General features: G+C 44.5%; 1 protein-coding gene across 3 annotated transcripts in view; it reads left to right on the top strand.

Moving 5' to 3' along the window:
• The window catches only part of LOC308083888 (uncharacterized protein), an 85,684-nt gene that overhangs the window by 38,714 nt on the left and 31,805 nt on the right, over window positions 1-15,165 (top strand). For all 3 annotated transcript variants that reach the window (XM_080426303.1, XM_080426304.1, XM_080426302.1), the window contains exons 7-10: window positions 4,370-4,483; window positions 6,932-7,071; window positions 10,404-10,545; window positions 13,086-13,226. In XM_080426303.1, the coding sequence (XP_080282429.1) occupies window positions 4,370-4,483; window positions 6,932-7,071; window positions 10,404-10,545; window positions 13,086-13,226 (537 nt within the window). The remainder of the gene's footprint in view (window positions 1-4,369; window positions 4,484-6,931; window positions 7,072-10,403; window positions 10,546-13,085; window positions 13,227-15,165) is intronic.

Raw genomic sequence — 15,165 nt, 5'->3', positions numbered from 1 at the left:
TCCTTGAATTGACCTCTGCTTTTGACACCCTGGATCACAAGACTCTAATCTCCCGTTTGGAGCAGTGTGTTGGTGTCACAGACACTGCCCTAGACTGGTTTAGGTCTTATCTATCTGAGAGATGTTTCTCAGTCAAATTTGGAGATTTTGTGTCATCCTCCACGCCCCTGTCTTCCGGAGTCCCCCAGGGCTCGATCCTTGGGCCTATACTGTTCTCCCTTTATCTTCTCCCCCTGGGACTAATTTTTAAGAAACATGGCATCTCATACCATCTCTATGCAGATGATTCTCAAATCTACATGCCCTTAAAGAAGGAAAGTAATAGCTCCCTGACACCACTTCTAGATTGTCTAAATGATGTTAAAATCTGGATGGCTTTTAACTTTCTAAGTGTCAATGAAAAAAAGACAGAGGTCATAGTGTTTGGGCGTAGTGGTCCTGGCATTATACCCACCAATCTGGGCCCCCTACAGTCATATGTGAAACCTGTTGTCTCCAACCTTGGAGTTAAATTTGACAATCTGCTCAAATTAGACAAACAGGTAAATGCTGTGGTCAGCTCCAGCTTCTATCATCTGAGACTGCTTGCCCGAATTAAATCAGTTCTGTCCTTCAAGGATTTTGAGCGCGTCATTCACGCCTTTATTTCCACACGTCTGGACTACTGTAGCGTGCTATATGTCGGGCTAAATCAAGCCTCCTTGGCACGCCTGTAGCTAGTCCAAAATTCTGCGGCACGCCTCCTGACAGGAACTAGTAGGCGTGAGCACATTACGCCCGTACTGGCCTCACTCCACTGGCTACCTGTTCGCTTCAGAATTGTTTTTAAATTTTTATTGTTTGTTTTTAAATCCCTGAATGGCTTGGCACCTCAGTACCTCTCTGACCTCATAAAGGTCTATACCCCCCCAAGGTCACTGCGGTCTGCTGGCCAGCTAAGTCTCGAGGTCACAGTAAGGACCAAATTAAAGACCAGAGGCGACCGAGCCTTCGCTGCCATAGCCCCCACCCTATGGAATGCGCTCCCCCCCATGTTAAAAGGGCCCCCACCATTGAGACTTTTAAATCTCGGCTTAAGACACACCTTTCTTTACACCTTGGCATTTTAACCCCGCTTGAGAGTTTTCTGTGGTCTATGTCTTATTTGTTTTCTGGTGTTTGATGGTGTTTTCTGTGTTTTTAGCATATTTTAGCTTGTATTTTGCATGATTTTCTGTACAGCACTTTGCAAACCCTTAACCCTGGTTGTGAAATGTGCTATACAAAATAAAGATTGGATTGGATAATCTAAACCATTTGTACCACCTGATAACATGTTTCAGGAGCTCCTCCTGCATGACTGCCCAGTTGGCCCGTTGCCAGACATTTGTTCTTTTCAATACACGTGTACTCAGACAGCACATGGAGAGGGACATGTTTCTCCTCCAGGGTTTACTAAAGTTCACTTGCTTAAACAGGCAGTCAATGAGAGAGAGGTTACTAAAGTTTGCACACTTCTAGGAGTTCTATTCTACTATATTTCAAAGATTAAAATTAGCGTGCGCACCACAGAACGCCGAAGGCCACAGCCGAAGCAACACGACGCGGCGGCCATTGAAATCTCTGCATCGCCACAACAACAACAACAGAAGCGCGTCCTTCGCTTCAAACCCCTCTCTTGCTTACCTTTTTGTTCGACCCACGCCGTTGCTTTCACTTTAGTCATGTCTCTATCACACCACACTCACGGTAATATGTCCGTCATTCACCTGCCATGTACATCCCAAAGACAACCAACACCACGCAGCCGATTTTGTAATCTCCCAACAACAACACACGACTCGGCATCTGGGTTGCCACATTGCCAAAAGACAAGCAGATGTCAGTGTTGCCAGATGTGCGCCAGAAACAAGCAACTACCTTCATGAAAAAAAAAAAAAACAGCCGAAGGGGTCCGCCATGTTTCACGGGGATCCGCGGGGGTCCGCGGGGGTCCCAACACTCCCAGGGGGTCCGCGGACCCCCAGGGGGTCCCTCATCAATTATTATTATAATTTTTTTTTTTTTTTTTTACTTTTCTTTTGGAAAATTTTATCTCACGATTTTGGTATCCCAAAATAAGCGCACCCTCACTAGAGCCCCGTGCGCGGCTAGCGGGCCGGGCGCCCTAGTGTGGAAGATTGGGGTGATGTTGAGGAGGGCCCACGGTGACCACCCCACGTGAATTGCACACTGATTCACGTTATTACAGTGTCATTCGACATAACCAGGCAACAACAACACAGGTGGAATAACCTCATTCAACACAAAGCTTAATACTTTTGGGTTACAATTAAAATATATTGCAGAGACGTGAGTATAGCCCCCATGATTGCAAAAATCCACAACGATCTGCCAATATTGCGCTGTAGCATGACAGGATGCTGGCTGCACCAGCATAGCCCAAAACAATAACAAACTCACAGTCACAACCAGTCATATTTTCTTATACAACAAGAAAGCACGCAAAAATATGTGTAAGTGGAACACGCTCAGGATTCAACAGGCTTTGTCACATATCCCAGACAAGCTGCTGGGAGTGGACCACACACACACACTGCACCCACACACACACACACACACACACACACACACACACACACACACACACACACACACACACACACACACACACACACACACAGACACACCCACACACACACACACACACACACACACACACACACACACACACACACACACACACACACACACGTACACAGCTCAGCACACAGCCAGGGCCATTGAACTTGAGACTCGGTCACACACCGGCAGCAACAACAATATAGCCTATAAAACGATCAATACAAAATAATATAAAGATCGATTAAACTTACCATGGCTGTGCTCATCATTTGAAGACAAAGTCCATCCTTCTTTCTTTCTTTAGAAAAAGTTCAATGACGCGGTCGTGCAGTACTGTGTGCTTTAGTTCCAATAAAAGGTCCTTCTCGATTGCCATGGAGGCCAATGCTGAGAGTCGAGTCTGGCTTGGTAAGGCAACTAAGGTTTGCAAACCCTACGTGGCTCCAAACACCATGGCTATCAGTTGAAAAGAACATGCATTCCCAGCAAAATAATTTGCAATGTTGCTCCGATCCTGTAAGCCTTTAATAATTGGTAGATTGGAAATATAGAAATATAGAACATATTCTCTTGTTGTATCAGCCCTGGTAGCTCTGGGGTTGGTCGACCCTTCTTTACAATGGCAAGCTTTTCTTGAAAAGTCCTTCTCGAAAAAGCTTTGCCAGTAAATCCACCACCAAATCTGTTTGTTCTCCTCCTTCAGCCATTTTTTTGTTTTTTTTTGTGCGTTTTTTTGTGAGTTAATTTAGCGAACTCAATCAACTAAGAGACGACGACAACAAACCCGCAGCAGAAGTTTGAATGAATCAGTTCTCTCGTCTCATTGGTCAACATTTCTTCCCAGCCATGGGATGTAAGCAAGATGTGAACGTCATCAGGTAGACCAGCTAGAAGGCCCTGATACCTGAAAGAATACACCCAGCAGGGCAAACTTGAAATCTGATTGGTTAAAGAACCTGCCAATCTAAATATCGGCCCCATTCACTTCGACACCAAGTGGATTCAGTGGAGATTCTGAAGGCCTCACGGTGGAGATTTTTACCCGGAGACAACACAAGAAAAAAATCTGATTGGTTAAAAAAAACAGGCGCTATTTTTAAGTGCAGTAGGGCCAGCAGAGAAGGCTTTTCCGGCCCTGACGGCTCGCCACTGATTCGATGTGATTCATTCAACAATAGCAATTATGGCCCCATGAACTATTATTACTAGCAGTAATATTGGTTTCCTTTTAAGCATTTTAAACAGCCTGTTCTCTCTCTCGCTCTCTCTCTGCTACACTATAAACATGCTGCGCACTGCTTAGATGAAATATAGCATTTAGAGGTTAGATTTACGGGAACAACACAGTTATACTTTTTTTCAGCTATACTGAATGTACACATTGGTATTGGCCTGTACACGTGTTGTATGGGGCCGGACGCTTGGTGTCTTTGTTTTGTGACGCAGGGGAAGTCAGGTGTTTTGTACAGTGCTGTATTGTTGGTCTCTTCTCATCATGTTTTTCTTTAATAGATTTGAATTTAATGTTGTTTTAATTAGTTATAATTCGTTTTCATTATTATTCATTTAATTGCTAAAAGTGCTAGTATGTTGGGCTCTTATATTTTTGTGTTCTCTTCTTACATCTGTATTGTTGTACTTTTGAATGCTACATACTTTACCATTCTGTGATTGTGTGTGTGTGTGTGTGTGTGTGTGTGTGTGTGTGTGTGTGTGTGTGTGTGTGTGTGTGTGTGTGTGTGTGTGTGTGTGTGTGTGTGTGTAGCCTGTCTATATGTATATGCATGTGTGTCTGTGTGCCTGTTTGTGAGTGTGTGTGTGTGTATGTACATTGTCTTTGCAGGAAACAGTGCTTCCTCCACTCCAACACCAACACATGGTAAATATGTATTTATGTCAGTGGTAGATTTAACTCTGTGGGCAGAATAGCTGGGTAGCAATACTTTGCTGTCTCTACCAGTAGGAATGCTGGAGTGGTACACAACTCAACCACTAGGACTCACCTCTTCAGACTCCACCTCACCCCCTAGGACTCACCTCTTCAGACTCCACCTCACCCCTAGCACTCACCTCTTTAGACTCCACCTCACCCCCTAGCACTCACCTCTTCAGACTCCACCTCACCCCTAGCACTCACCTCTTCAGACTCCACCTCACCTCCCTAGCACTCACCTCTTCAGACTCCACCTCACCTCCCTAGCACTCAGCTCTTCAGACTCCACCTCACCTCCCTAGCACTCACCTCTTCAGACTCCACCTCACCTCCCTAGCACTCACCTCTTCAAACTCCGCCTCACCCCCTAGCACTCACCTCTTCAGACTCCACCTCACCCCCTAGAACTCACCTCTTCAGACTCCACCTCACCCCCTAGCACTCACCTCTTAAGTCTCCATTTCACCCCCTAGCACCCACCTCTTCAGACTGCACCTCACCCCCTAGCACTCACCTCTTAAGTCTCCATTTCACCCCCTAGCACCCACCTCTTCAGACTGCACCTCACCCCCTAGCACTCACCTCTTAAGTCTCCATTTCACCCCCTAGCACCCACCTCTTCAGACTGCACCTCACCCCCTAGCACTCACCTCTTAAGTCTCCATTTCACCCCCTAGCACCCACCTCTTCAGACTGCACCTCACCCCCTAGCACTCACCTCTTCAGGCTCCACCTCACCCTCTAGCACTCACCTCTTCAGACTCCACCTCACCCCCTAGCACTCACCTCTTCAGACTCCATTTCACCCCCTAGCACTCACCTCTTCAGGCTCCACCTCACCCCCTAGCACTCACCTCTTCAGACTCCATTTCACCCCCTAGCACTCACCTCTTCAGACTCCATTTCACCCCCTAGCACTCACCTCTTCAGACTCCACCTCACCCCCTAGCACTCACCTCTTCAGACTCCACCTCAACCCCTAGCACTCACCTCTTCAGACCCCACCTCACCCCCTAGCACTCACCTCTTCAGACTCCACCTCAACCCCTAGCACTCACCTCTTCAGACCCCACCTCAACCCCTAGCACTCACCTCTTCAGACCCCACCTCACCCCCTAGCACTCACCTCTTCAGGCTCCACCTCACCCTCTAGCACTCACCTCTTCACCCCCTAGCACTCACCTTTTCAGACTCCACCTCACCCCCTAGCACTCACCTCTTTAGACTCCACCTCGGCCCCTAGCACTCACCTCTTCAGACCCCACCTCACCCCTAGCACTCACCTCTTCAGACCCCACCTCACCCCCTAGCACCCACCTCTTCAGACTCAACCTCACCCCCTAGCACTCACCTCTTCAGACCCCACCTCACCCCCTAGCACTCACCTCTTCAGACTCAACCTCACCCCCTAGCACTCACCTCTTCAGACCCCACCTCACCCCTAGCACTCACCTCTTCAGACCCCACCTCACCCCCTAGCACTCACCTCTTCCGACTCCACATCAACCCCTAGCACTCACCTCTTCAGACTCCACCTCACCCCCTAGCACTCACCTCTTTAGTCTCCATTTCACCCCCTAGCACTCACCTCGTCAGACTCCATTTCAACCCCTAGCACTCACCTCTTCAGACTCAACCTCACCCCCTAGCACTCACCTCTTCAGACTCCACTTCACCCCCTAGCACTCACCTCGTCAGACTCCATTCACCCCCTAGCACTCACCTCGTCAGACTCCATTTCACCCCCTAGCACTCACCTCTTCAGACTCAACCTCACCCTCTAGCACTCACCTCTTCAGACTCCACCTCACCCCCTAGCACTCACCTCTTCAGACTCCACCTCACCCCCTAGCACTCACCTCTTCAGACTCCTTTTCACCCCCTAGCACTCACCTCTTCAGACTCAACCTCACCCCCTAGCACTCACCTCTTCAGACTCCATTTCACCCCCTAGCAATTGCCTCCTCACTATGCACAGATCTAATAGCCCGGTAAACCCTCCTCCCTCCGGAAATCTCATTTGCATTTGATTTCAGGAAGGAGTCTGGTCTACAGGCCTGTATGGGCAATTTGGGAGCTGGGCTAGATTAGTACAGTTGACTGACAACTAGGGGTGGGACGATATGGGTATCTCACGATACGATATCTGTGGCGATATTAGGCCCTCGATAACAATAATATCACGATATTCGATATATTGCGATTTCACAATATATTGCAGGAAATTTCACCAACGATATATCATGATAATCCTTGTATTCAATTCATAAACACATACAATAGCACCAAACAGTTCAAAATCATCATTACACAAATACAGAGTCGGAAAAACAACGTATCAAACGGGGGAAAAAAACTACTGCCAAATTAATCATGTCTGTGTGTGTTTTGCAGACGACGTACAACATGTGAGACAGATCAGGATAAGATACGATGAGACACTCAACCTCTACATTGTCATGGACATTTCATTCAGCATTGATGAAGCTACTTTTCTAACAGCAAAAAAAGGTGTTACCAGACTTGTTAAAAAGGTAATTCAAAGAAAAAAATCTTGCCCACAAGTAAGACGCGGGAAGCGAACGCAAAAAAAAAAAAGTAATGCATTTTTTTAATTAAAAAACAAAGTAACAAAAAAATAAAAATACAAAAAAATCTGCATTAAAAGGAGCATCTTAGAAAAATACAAATTCACAAAAAAAAAACTTTGAATGTTTTTGAACAATTCAACAAAGTGTTTGAAGTGCCTGTTTCACCCACTTCCGGGGGGCGGAGCCAAAATCCGAGCCCGAAGTATTTGTTCGTAGACCCCCACTTAGGGGGGGTAGAAAAAGTTTGGGAGCGATTCGGGCACTTTTCATTTAACATGGGGTTTCAATGGGGAGTTTTTAGGAGCCTTCTCCGGGGCGTGGCTATATTTCACCCAGGGGCAGGCTCCACACTTACTGCACACAGACACACAGACACACAGACAGACACACACACACACAAGCCGAGCACGGTTTCATAGTAAGCTCCACTTGCGCGGAGGCGCGCCTTCGGCGCGCCTCCTTCCGCTGCGTTCGCAATAATATTATAGACAGAGAGTGATGGTAAATAAATAAATTGCAAAATAATAATAATATTTATCTTCACCCAGCAGTTAGGGGTTAAGGGCTGTATCGTCCATTCCAGCCGCCTTGCCCGCTGTTTAGGCATAAAGCTTTGCAAAAGCGGCCTGCCCATGGTCGTGTCACTATGGTGCACTACCAGCCTTGTCCCTAAAACACCTGCGCTATGCCTTACATTATGCATAGGTGTGGTTTTAGTGTTACATTAATAAAACCAACCAGGTGCCATTGCCTTTAAGAGCCGCCTGCGCCATGCGTTATCCCCAATGCCATCATGCCGGTGTCTAAGTGCAGGTGCAGAGTTTTAATCACAGTCGACCCAAAGTTTCCATTCCAGGCTGTAGCATTTGATTGCCTTGGAATTAAATCCCATTTTATACACAGAATTATCACCCACATGCTTGGTTATAGAGAATGTTATTTTATAGCAAGCTGTATGGTTTGGCACGAACGCCACCATGCAGAACAAATCCCTGTCTTTGAATTTACTAAAATCTTATATAAACACAATTGACATAAGGACTTGACACTCTCACTTTTGCTGATTCTTAGAACATTAGATAGAAGCACAAGATATTGGTTAAACAATGAACCTAGCATCTGTCTAAATCATATTCTTAACATTTGTGGTTGAGAAGAAAACATGAAGATAACAAGTGACCGCAAGTAGTGCAGTTTCAGTGGAGTGGGCCGGTTTGAATCCTGACTGGTTGGGATCCGACTATCCGGTTATTCCGTGAGAGATTGAGAGAACGCTGGTTAGAGGCAACACATTAAAGTGTCTGGTAATGAAGGTAGTAGATCAGATGTATTGATGATGGTGGTGATGAAAGGGAGTAGATCAGATGTATTGATGATGATGGTGGTGATGAAAGGGAGTAGATCAGATGTATTGATGATGATGGTGGTGATGAAAGGGAGTAGATCAGATGTATTGATGATGGTGGTGATGAAAGGGAGTAGGTCAGATGTATTGATGATGATTCTGTGTTTTACTGGGAGCCAGTGAAGTTCGTGGAGGACTGGGGTGATGTGGTCTCTGGATCTGGTTCTGTTGTGGAGGTGGGCAGCATAGTTTTGCACATATTGAACCTTCTTGAGAACTTTGGAGGTGGCACCGTAAAGGAGGCTATTGCAGTAGTCGAGTCTGGATGTAATGAAGGCGTGGATGAGTGTCTCTGCAGCAGTTTGGGATAGTGTGGGATGGAGGGGGGCGATGTTTCGGAGGTGGAAGAAGGCTGTTTTGGTAATCTGGTTGACGTGGGACTGGAAGGACTGGGTGGGATCCAGGATGACACCAAGGTTGCAGGCTTTGGTGGAGGGGATGACAATGGAGCCATTCATGTTCAGGGAGAAGTTATGAGTGGAGCGGGTGAGGGCATCGGGACCAATAACGAGGACTTTATTGCAGTTGAGTTTCAGGAAGTGTGTCTGCATCCAGGTTTTAATGTCAGACAGGCAGGTGGTGAGGGTGGAGTCGTTGGTAGCAGTAATGGTTTTGGAGAGCAGGTAGAGCTGTGTGTCGTCGGCGTAGCAATGAAAACCGAGGCCATGGCGGCGAAGGATCTGTCCGAGGGGGAGAATGTAGAGAATTAACAGTAAGACTATATCTAACAGATGGATGGATGGATGGATGGATAGTGATGGATGGATGGATAGTGATGGATAGTGATGGATAGTGATGGATGGATGGTGATGGTGGATAGTAATGGATGGATGGATGAATAGTGATAAATGGATGGATGGATGGATGGATGGATGGATAGATAGATATGTTACAGGGTGAATGGAGAACCAGGTAGATTGAAGAAGGCGCGTTCGTTTTTACCACCCACCCAGCAATTCTGTAGAAGCAACACTAGAGGGAGCCACAAGCCAGGCTTGTGCACAAACATGTATATGGCTGCGACCACACACACACACACAGTCACACACACACACACACACACACACACACACGCACACACACGCGCACGCGCTCATGCTTTTTTTGGTTTATTGAAAGCAGGACTGTTAAGATACTTTTATTGTGTTCTGGCTTTTGTTTTACTTTCTCCCTGACACACACACACACACACACACACACACACACACACACACACACACACACACAGTGATCCATGAAAAGAACTATTCTGTCCCTATCGGTTTACAACTCAAACGGCGCTGAGTCGACTAGTAGAGCATCGGCCGGTCAGCGCGGGCACTCGCGCCGCGCACTTCCTCGGCCTCAAGCTCCACAAGTCGGCGCGCCTCCGTCGTGGACAAGCGTTTGCACGCGTGTTCAGCGTTCCCCTAGCGTAGCTTCCTGGTTGCTATGTGGGGGGGAACAACAAAAGACAGGTCCGCGTCGGCACATCAAAGCCCCGCCTCTCCACGTTCTCCTTCTCCTCCTCCTCGGAGGAGAAGGAGGACGGTTTATTTCGCGAGGAGGAGCTCCTCCTCGCGAGCCTCACGTAATAAACCCCCGCCTCGCAGCGTCCTCCTTCTCCTCCTCCTCCTCGCGAGCCTCGCTAAAAGCCCCGCCCCGAAGCCCTGTGCCTAAAAACGAGCGCTCTGTCTTCAATCTACCTGGTTCTCCATTCACCCTGTGACAGATAGACCTCTTCTGACTCCACTGTAAAATTAGTAAAAAGGTTAAGTTATAAGATGCAGGTAGGGAATTGTCTAATAGCTAATTCATGCTTTCAGTATTATCTGTTATACCAATCTACCAGTATTCTGTTTAACAAAAATTATCTTTAATTATTTTGCAGTATTCCATGCTCTCCATCAGCTTCAATTATGGAATCCTCATCATCTCCGATCACGTCACAACTGAGATTGTCAACATCAATGATGGGAACAAACCAACCCTTCAGAATGTCCTGCAGATACTAGACACATTTCGTATTGGAGGTGAGTAAAGTACATTTTAACAAAATGATTGGGAATTTGATGTTGTCAAAAATGTCTGTTTATAACAAAGTTATAATACAACCTTGTGTGTGCACAAGTGCATGTGTATCATGTGTATCATGTGTATCATGTGTATCATGTGTATCATGTGTATCATGTGTATCATGTGTATTATACTTTATGAATCTTTTAATCTTGTACAGAACATCAATGGTCCCACTCACTTGATTTAGTGCTAACTCAAAGTGTCTCCCTAAATAACCCTAATATCTTGGACCCCCCCCCCCCCCAGACAATAAAGGTCTGTGCTTCCATCCTGTCTCTCAGCCGCCGGTTTTCACGCGATCACAGGTTTTTAAATCCTATTCCAACCACCAATTCCAAGATCTTTACTGTTATTTCACCACATTTATCTGTCACTGCACATCATTCAGTCAACGAGCTAGTCAATGGTTTTAACTGTAGCTGTACACAACTCAATTGCTCCTTTTAAATCTAAATATGCAAAACCTAAGGCCCCTTTGTGGCAAAACAAAGAGAAAAAACAGCAGAAAGGCAGAACATAAATGGAAGAAAGACAAGCTCAGCTTCTCTTACAACACTCTCAGAGAGCTGATGTCAATCAGTTAAAGGGATAGTTCACCCCCAAAATGACTTTTTTTCCTATCGTTTAGTCACCCCATGGAGACTTGAATTCATGGATATTTTTTGTTTTATTGTTTCGCATTACTAAGCCAATAATTTGATGACTGGCAGCAGTTCCGGTAGGAGACACAAAGAGTCCTTAGTACCGGAGAATGCGAATGCGACAAAAAAAATAAACATATCCATGAATTCAAGTCTTCATGGGGTAGCCTCGGAAACCCATGCTTTTTTTTTTGTTACAAAAGAAAAAAAGCCTGGGAGAGCCATGCAGGAACGATGGTCTTAGGACCTTGTTATCTCCTAACCAATCAGAGTGCAGAGGGGCGTCGCTCTAAATTTGGTGACGTCAGCGTGCTCCGTGCACAGGCCGGGGGGGGGGGGGGGGGGGGGGGTAGATTGATGAAGATTGATGAAGCAATAGGACGCCCCGCACGAATCCGGGCAGCTGGGTTTGGATCCGCCCTTCAAGACCATCAATTGGGCTCGTTCTCTCAGTCTATTCATGGGGTGACTAATCGATAGAAAAAAAGTATTTGGGGGGGTTAACTATCCCTTTAAGTATAAGTAACTTTAAGTAAGCCAAGATAATAAGTATCTAAGTATTCGCCGTTATGAATGCTAGTGTCTATTTATCTAAATGTATTGCCGACCACTCCCATAATACCAGGATACTGTTTCAAGCCATTGAATCAGTAATAAGCCCACCACCATGTCAGTCGCTAGAAGCATCTCCAGAAAAAATTGAAGAATTCCTCCAGCACTTCATCAATAAGATTGAGGGAATTAGACAATTCAATTCAATTCAATTCAATTCAATTCAATTCAATTCAATTCAATTCAATTCAATTCAATTCAATTCAATTCAATTCAATTCAATTCAAATTTCAATTCAAGTCAATTCAATTCAATTCAAAGGGCTTTATTGGCATGAGAAAACATACGTTTACATTGCCAAAGCAGAAATTAGACAGGAGACAGGACTCCTCCTTTGAACTGGTTACTATGGAAACTCAGGGACACTGTTTCACACATGAAATCCTCATCTTGCCCATTAGACATCTTACCCATTAAATTCCTTAAGGAGATTTTAGTAACAGTTGGTCCCACTATTCTAACTATTATTAACTGCTCCCTCGCCACTGGCTCATTTCCCACAAGCCTGAAAAGTGCCCTGGTCCAACCTCTTTTAAAAAAGCCATCACTGGATCCTGTAGTTTTAAACCATTTTAGACCAATCTCCAAACTGCCGTTTGTATCAAAAAAAATATAAAAGATATGATCCCAGCAACTCATTTCTTTTATGAATTTTAATTATAAAAAAAATATCTAGCTTCCGGACATTGCACAGCACTGAGACAGCACTTTTAAAGGTCACCAATAATCTATTAATTGCTGTGTATGCCGGTGATTGCTCAGTCTTATTCCTACTGGATCTGAGTTCGCCTTTTGACACTGTAGACCACTTATTGTTAATAGACCTCGTAGAGAATAGGGTTGGCATCACTGAGGTATCGCTCGATTGGTTTCGCTATCTTACAGATAGAGATGTCTCTGTGGTAATTGGGGAAGCTTCCTCATCCCGGACTCCCCTAACATGTGGTGTTCCCCAGGGTTCAATTCTGGGTCCCTTATAATTTAAAATGTATGCTTCCTATTGGAACCTGAGAATCTGAGGCCAGCACAATCGGTGCTTTCTTTTAAATCTCTTCTGAAAACACACCTGTTTCAATTTGCACTTCTACTGCTGTATATTGTTTATGCTGTTGATAATATGTTGTTTTTATTGCTTGGTTGTCTGCTTTTTTTTAACATGTCTGTAAAGCAACATTGTTTAGAAAAGCGCTACACACATAAATTCATTATCATTATCATTATATCACACATTTGCCTCCCAGGGAGCCTCCGAGGCAGAGAGGATGCTGGGACCAACCTGCATTTGGCATTTACAGAGATCTTAAAGAGAATGGAAAAGATGAAGGAAGACACTAAAGAACAGTTTGTACATCAGCATCATGAAATCATCATCGTGGCAGACGGTAAGAACGGTAACTCCATTCCACTAACAGTAGAATACTAACAGTAACTCCATTCTACTAAGAGTAGAATACTAACAGTAACTCCATTCTACTAAGAGTAGAATACTAATGGTAACTCCATTCCACTAACAGTAGAATACTAACAGTAACTCCATTCTACTAACAGTAGAATACTAACAGTAACTCCATTCTACTAACAGTAGAATACTAACAGTAACTCCATTCCACTAACAGTAGAATACTAACAGTAACTCCATTCTACTAACAGTAGAATACTAACAGTAACTCCATTCCACTAACAGTAGAATACTAACAGTAACTCCATTCCACTAACAGTAGAATACTAACAGTAACTCCATTCTACTAACAGTAGAATACTAACAGTAACTCCATTCTACTAACAGTAGAATACTAATGGTAACTCCATTCCACTAACAGTAGAATACTAACAGTAACTCCATTCTACTAACAGTAGAATACTAACGGTAACTCCATTCTACTAACAGTAGAATACTAACAGTAACTCCATTCTACTAACAGTAGAATACTAACGGTAACTCCATTCTACTAACAGTAGAATACTAACAGTAACTCCATTCTACTAACAGAAGAATACTAACAGTAACTCCATTCTACTAACAGTAGAATACTAACAGTAACTCCATTCTACTAACAGTAGAATACTAACAGTAACTCCATTCTACTAACAGTAGAATACTAACAGTAACTCCATTCTACTAACAGTAGAATACTAACAGTAACTCCATTCTACTAACAGTAGAATACTAACGGTAACTCCATTCTACTAACAGTAGAATACTAACAGTAACTCCATTCTACTAACAGTAGAATACTAACAGTAACTCCATTCTACTAACAGTAGAATACTAACGGTAACTCCATTCTACTAACAGTAGAATACTAACGGTAACTCCATTCTACTAACAGTAGAATACTAACGCTAACTTAGGGTGACCATACGTCCTCTTTTATCCGGACATGTCCTCTTTTGAGGTGCTGTCCGGCCTGTCCGGGGGGAGTTTATAAAATCCTTCAAATGTCCGGTGTTTTGGGATTATTTATTTTTTTTACACTGAAAGCGCTAAATATGGTCCTTCCGTAACCCTGGTTCCGCAACACGGCTGCTGACAGGCTGCTGGAGGCACACGTGACTCACGTGTGCCTCCAGCAGCCTGTCAGCAGACGTGACCAAACACACACACTCACACACACACACACACACACTCACTCACTCACTCACACAGACACACACGGAACAGTGTCGCGCTCAGCGCTGCCTATCATTGCTCCCCGAAAAAGTTACACAGACAGACAGAGGCGGAGAAAATGCCGAAACGCAAATGTAACTTCACGGATGAAATGCGCAAAAAGTACCCGTGTTTTCGTCTGGGTCGTGACAAATGCGAAGCAGAGTGTACTGTTTGCAAAGCAGGAACATACGTCTCCGTGGCAAATGAGGGTTCTTCTGACCTGCAAGCCCATATTGCCACTGTAAAGCACAAGAAAGCTGTGCAAGGCGAGACTTCTTCTGCCAAATTGACCGACTACTTAATTAACAGGTTTTGAGGCATTTTTTACATTTTTACATGATTATAGACATGAGAGAGATGTTATTTTGAAGAATGGGGTACCGAAACATTAAATAACAGGCTACTTCTCTATTTTCTTTTGTTTAATTAACAGGTTTTGAGGCATTTTTTACATTTTTACATGATTATAGACATGAGAGAGATGTTATTTTGAAGAATGGGGTACCGAAACATTAAATAACAGGCTACTTCTCTATTTTCTTTTGTTTAATTAACAGGTTTTGAGGCATTTTTTACATTTTTACATTATAGACATGAGAGAGGTTATTTTGAAGAATGGCTCCCCCAAAATAATTAAATAACATAACCCTAACCTAACCCTAACCCTA

The sequence above is a fragment of the Gymnoscopelus braueri genome (genome assembly GCF_963280865.1).
Source record: "Gymnoscopelus braueri genome assembly, chromosome: 4".
NCBI classification, from domain to species: domain Eukaryota; kingdom Metazoa; phylum Chordata; class Actinopteri; order Myctophiformes; family Myctophidae; genus Gymnoscopelus; species Gymnoscopelus braueri.
Note: the sequence above shows the minus strand (reverse complement) of the source record. Positions and strands in the feature narration are given on the sequence as shown.